We start from the raw sequence: 4,899 nt of genomic DNA, 5'->3' as shown, positions 1-4,899 counted from the left end.
CCCCCTCTTTGGGGGACGCTGTTTCTGAGGAATTCCTCATGGCCCAGAAGGGAGAGCTCTTGCTGGCCTCCACTAGGGGCCTTCTCCCCAGGGGTGATGTCCCTAGGGAGCTGTGCGTGCGCAGGGATGCTGACAGTGTCCCTGTGCCACACAGCAGGGCTCGACGGGGAGCCCCTGGGGAGCTGCCGTGGGGCTCATCCCAAACCCTGCTCAGCACCAGCCCTCGCCGGCCCTTGCCAGCCAGCTGGGCTGACTTAGGGCCGTGTTCAGAGCTGGGAAAGATGGGCAGCAGCGCCTGGTACGCACCTGGCCTTCCTGACGTGCTGCAGCTTCCTGCATTTTCTCAGGTTTGGGTCAGCAAAATGACTTCCTCTCTTCTTCGTTTTATTTCTGCTGTGCTGTCCCTCTCCTCTGCCCAGATTTCTTTTCTCTTTCTTTTCCTCGAGTTTTCCTTCTCCTGGTGGGATCCTGAAAAACTTTCCATCCCACAGCGTGATGAGATGGGGAAAGCCCCAGGCCCCTGCAGTGAGCTCTCAGGTCAGGCAAGGGGAGCTCTTCCTACCTGGTTTCCTGGGGCAGGCTGGTCAGTTGTGGCAGGCGTGCCAGGGACTCTGCCGTGCCCTCGGGGGTGCCTGGAGGCAAATCTGGAGGTGCCTAAACCAGAAATTTGGGAGGTAACGGGTGGCAAGTAACGGCCTGGCGTAGTGAGGGCCTGACTGCCAGATTGCCATCTTAGCTCTACAGAGGAGATGCTGGTTTGCATCGTGCACATTTTGCACAGCCCAGCCAATGCAGCCTAGACTTGATGAAGCTGTGACGGAGTAGGATTTGAGCAAAAGCCCTCTCAAGGTGACAGCTTCTCCCTTCTGTCCTTTTGTGGGTATTTTGTAGGTATGTTTTGTTTGATGAAGCAGATCATACTTAATGAAGTGCATTCCAGAAACAGCCTTTCCAGTTTTCCTTAACACATACCACTCTGGGGGGAGAGGAGGAGCCCCAAAGGCACAAGAGAGCGGCTGCCAGGAGGAGGCCCAGCAGCTGCTTGGCCTCCTGGGAAATTACTGTCCCACTTGAGACATGTTGTCCCAGTGTCTGTGGAGCTGCTGTACCTCTGCCGCTTTGGGCCCTGCCCCTGTGTCTCCCCCAGCTCCTCTTTCGATGTCCAGCAGAGAGGCGGCTGCATCCAGAAAGGCTTTTGCTGGACGCTGGGTGTCTGCTGTGCCTGCAGGGCCACTTTGCTCTTCGCACCGCAGCTCTGGAAAGCAAAAGCACGTGCAGCAGCGTGACTTCTTGGAAGTCAAGAACATCTCAAGCAAAGCCCAGCCGAGCCCTACACCACTTGTCTCCTCAAGGTTGAGGTTTCTGGCATCCCAAGCCCCAGTGTCTGTGACAAGCCTCAGCCCCTCCTCCTACCTGTGCGCCTGTCCATGGGTGCTGGCACCTCCTCGGCTGATGGAGGGGAGAGGCCGGCCACCTCCCCCCCAAAGATGTCCCCGCAGTTTTCAATCAGGAACTCCACCAGCACGTTCACCTGCAGACATGAAAGCCTTGGTCTCAAGCCAGGTGCCTGCAGACGTGTCAAGCAGCCTTTCCCGCTGCTGACCCTTTGTCTGCGCAGGTGGCTGCGGCTGGGGGTTGCTCTTCCAGGCACCCAGCCCACCAGCCCTGGCTCAAGGGAGGAGGCAGCCAGGGACCTCTCAACAGCCAAGCTCCGATGGGCCGGGAAGGCAGCAGCCGGCTGCTGGGTAGGGCGTACCTTCTCGGTCACCGCCAGCATGGCCTGCAGCGGGAGCAGGTCCTCGTTGGGTGGGCTCAGCAGGTTGGGCCCGATGCAGATGGCCAGGTTGCTGCAGCTCATTCTGCTGGTGGCTGCGTTGTTGCCGATGTGCTGCAGCAGGGCCATCAGCCGCTTCAGGAGGAGGAGATTGGCCACAGGCAACTTGTCGGCCACCCTGAGGGAAGAGGAAGACAAGGCTGATGAAGCAGAGGGTGCCCACAGCCGTCCCCGCAGCTGGCCCCAGGCGGGTGGGAGCCAGCAGCTGTGTTGCACAGCTTTGCAGCTGCCCGAAAAGACAGCTTTCTGAGGAGCCCGTGCCTTGGCAGGCAGGTCCCAGAACTCTCCCGGTCCCTGCTCACCAGGCAGGCTGCTGCCCACACTTACGCTTTCAGCTCCTCCACCTTGGCCTGCTTGCTGGCCCTCTCCATGGCTGCCATCCAGTCCTCGTAGAGGTCGATGACGAGGAGCTTGGTGGGGATGCTTCGCAGGAATTCCTGCAATGCCAAGGGCTGCAGGTGAGCCTTTGAACGCTGCAGGCCAGCCAGCAGCTCCTCCAGCTGCAGCTCAGAAGCGCTCACCTTCAAGATGACGGCCAGCAGCAGTGCAGGCTGGCTTCCCACATCGACTTCCGTGCCGCGGTCCAGGGCCTCGCGTAGCTGCCGAAGTTCCGTGCCGCTGGCAGCTCTGCGGAATATCCCCTCCGTCGTCGGTCCTTCCTGGTGCAGGACAGCCAGCAGCTCCTGCAAGAGATGCAGGACAGTGGCTTGGCTGAGGAGCTGCCCTGCAGCAGCGGTGGCCGTGGCCAGAGCTCTTCCCCAGACTGGGCTCTGTCCTCCTGCAAAGGGGCTGGGAGCAGAGAAGCGTGAGCCATGGGCAGAGAGCCCAATTCCCCAGTACCTGGAGCCAGGGGACACTGCCTGTGGACTGAGTGGGGGGCTGGGGACCCCGTGTGCAGGCTGGCTTACCTGGATGGGCCGGGGCAGCGTGTTGTCCTCCCCACAGAGGGCTGCCAGGGGCTGCCCAAAGAGCGCCCTGCTGCAGCCGGAGCCCGCCTGCCCTGGCGCCTGGGCAGCGGCCGGGGTGCGCCGTAGAGCAAAGGGCCAGGGCAGCCCCATCCTCCTGCTGCTGCTGCTGCTGCTCCCTCCTGCTGCAAAGGAAAACAGAGTAAGACGCCATCAACGGAGAACCCCAGGCCAGCGGTCCCAGAGCCTGCCCTGCCCTGCTCTGTCCTGCCCGCAGCGCGATGCTGTGTAGTGCGGCAGGACAGGCAGGGAGCCAGCAGCTGGAACCGTGGCTTTGGCTCAGCAGCTGTGGCTTGGAGGCTGCCGAGAGCTGGTGTGCCACCAGGACAGCCTGTCCCAGCCCTTGCCCTGCCCTCCTGCAAGCTGTGGGCAGCCGCAGAGGCTCTGTGTCCTGCAGAAGCTCATGCAGCGGCCGCTCTCCAGCAGGTGTCCTTGCCAGTCCAGGTGTTGTCCTCCCGTGCAGTGCCCAACCTGCATGGCGACACTCAGGGGACAAGTGAGCACAGTTCAGTCCATTGCAGGAGGTTGCCTTGCTTTCCCAAACTCACCTGGCTCGTGGCAAAGTCCCCCTGCGTTTGCAGATGGGGCCGTCGCAGGCCCTTGCTTGGGATGAGCCTGCAAGAACCAAGAATGAGGCTGCGCTTGGACAGCAGCCCCGCAGCAGAAAGGGCCAGCGGCGAGCTGCCCCCCGGAGCCAGCAGCCTGAGCATGGCAGAGCTGGGACCCTCTGCCCTCCCAGGCTCTCTGCCCCGTGCGGCAGGTTTCGTCCCAGCTCCGCCAGCCAGCCAGTACGTACCAGCGTTCCTGGTGTCTCCCCAACCCCCTCTGCTGCGGAGCGGTACTGTGGGAACCCCCGCCCTCCTGCACATGGTCACCCCACTCGCTGCACATCCCAGCACAGCCAGAGGCAGGTGCAAGGCAGCCATTCTCACCTCTGCCTGTGCCTCCATCAGCCTCTCCAGGCTCCTGGCGCGCACTGTCCTCCACTGGGCGGGAGAGAAGGAGGGGAAGAAGGTGAGCAGCCATGGGTCTGCTGCTCGGCTGCAGGAGCAGTGCTCGGGGACAGGGCCCAGAGCAGAGAGACACTCACGGCGTGGCGGCGGCTCAGCTCCTTCTCCAGGAGCTTGATGGATGTTAGGCGGGTGACGCGGGCTCCCGTGCGTCTTTCTGGTGTCCTGTGCACCGGGAAGGGAGAGGGAGAGAGCTGGGTGAGCCCCAAGCTGTCTCTTGTCTCTCGTCAGGCAGCTGCGCCCGAGAGCTGCCTGCAGCCCCAGGGGCACCTTCCCCAGCTGGGGGCTGTGTTCCCCCGTGGGCCCAGCTTCTCCTGGAGCACCCCCCCGGCTTACCCCAGCAGCGTGGCCACCCACAGCTCCTTCAGTGCCTGGGAGCTGCAGAAAGAGAGGGGAGACAGCGTCAGGCCCTGCTGCCCCCAGCCCTGGGCAAAGGTGGGTGCCTGCACAGCCCTGCCCCGTGGGGCAGGACAGAGGTGCTGTCCAAGCCCTGGGTCGCTCTGTCCTGCCCGAGCAGCTGTATTTGCCCTTCCCTTCTGGGGACCAAAAGGTGACCAGGGGATGCAGGATGGGGAAACATCCCCCATCCCTCCCTCCCTGCCACCGAGCTGCCTGCTCCCTGCCCAGCTCTGCACGCAAGGCAGAGGCCTGTGTTCATGGGATGGCGTGGGCATGGCTGGGAAGCTCTCCTGCCCGACCACGACTCACCCAAAAGTGGCGATGCAGGAGCCGGTGGGCCAGGCGAGGATGACAGAGGTGCTGTCCTCATCGGTGCTTTCCTCCTCCTCCTGTCCATCCTGCCCCGCAGCCTCCTTCCCGCTGCTGAGCACCCACAGCTGGTCCAGGGCCAGGCGGAGCTGTGGGCGCAGGCTGGTGCCATGTCTGCAGAGAGCAGAGGCGGGCACTGAGCTGGAGGGGGGCTCCTTGGGCTGGGTCCCCACGTGCAGAGCCCTGTCCCCCACCTGCCCTTGGGACGGACATGGGTGCCTCCAGCACCGAGGGGCCGGGGCCTGGGGCTGGTGCCAGGGTGTCCCTGGGCTGGGGCTGGGGGCAAGGACCTGGGCTCTGAGGGTCTTACCGCAACTTGGCG

At 63.4% G+C, this 4,899-nt stretch overlaps 1 protein-coding gene across 1 annotated transcript; it reads right to left on the bottom strand.

The window, feature by feature from the left end:
• Nucleotides 1-1,058: 1,058 nt before the first annotated feature.
• Nucleotides 1,059-3,276, bottom strand: LOC308053489 (uncharacterized protein; the record flags this gene model as incomplete). The annotated part of the gene is made up of 3 exons (XM_080364743.1): nt 1,059-1,255; nt 1,414-1,952; nt 3,236-3,276. 3 exons carry the CDS (start codon nt 3,274-3,276, stop codon nt 1,059-1,061), a joined length of 777 nt encoding a protein of 258 aa, XP_080220869.1.
• Between the last annotated feature and the right edge of the window lie 1,623 nt (nt 3,277-4,899).

The sequence above is a fragment of the Falco punctatus genome (genome assembly GCF_963210335.1).
Source record: "Falco punctatus genome assembly, chromosome: 14".
Lineage (NCBI taxonomy): Eukaryota > Metazoa > Chordata > Aves > Falconiformes > Falconidae > Falco > Falco punctatus.
Note: the sequence above shows the minus strand (reverse complement) of the source record. Positions and strands in the feature narration are given on the sequence as shown.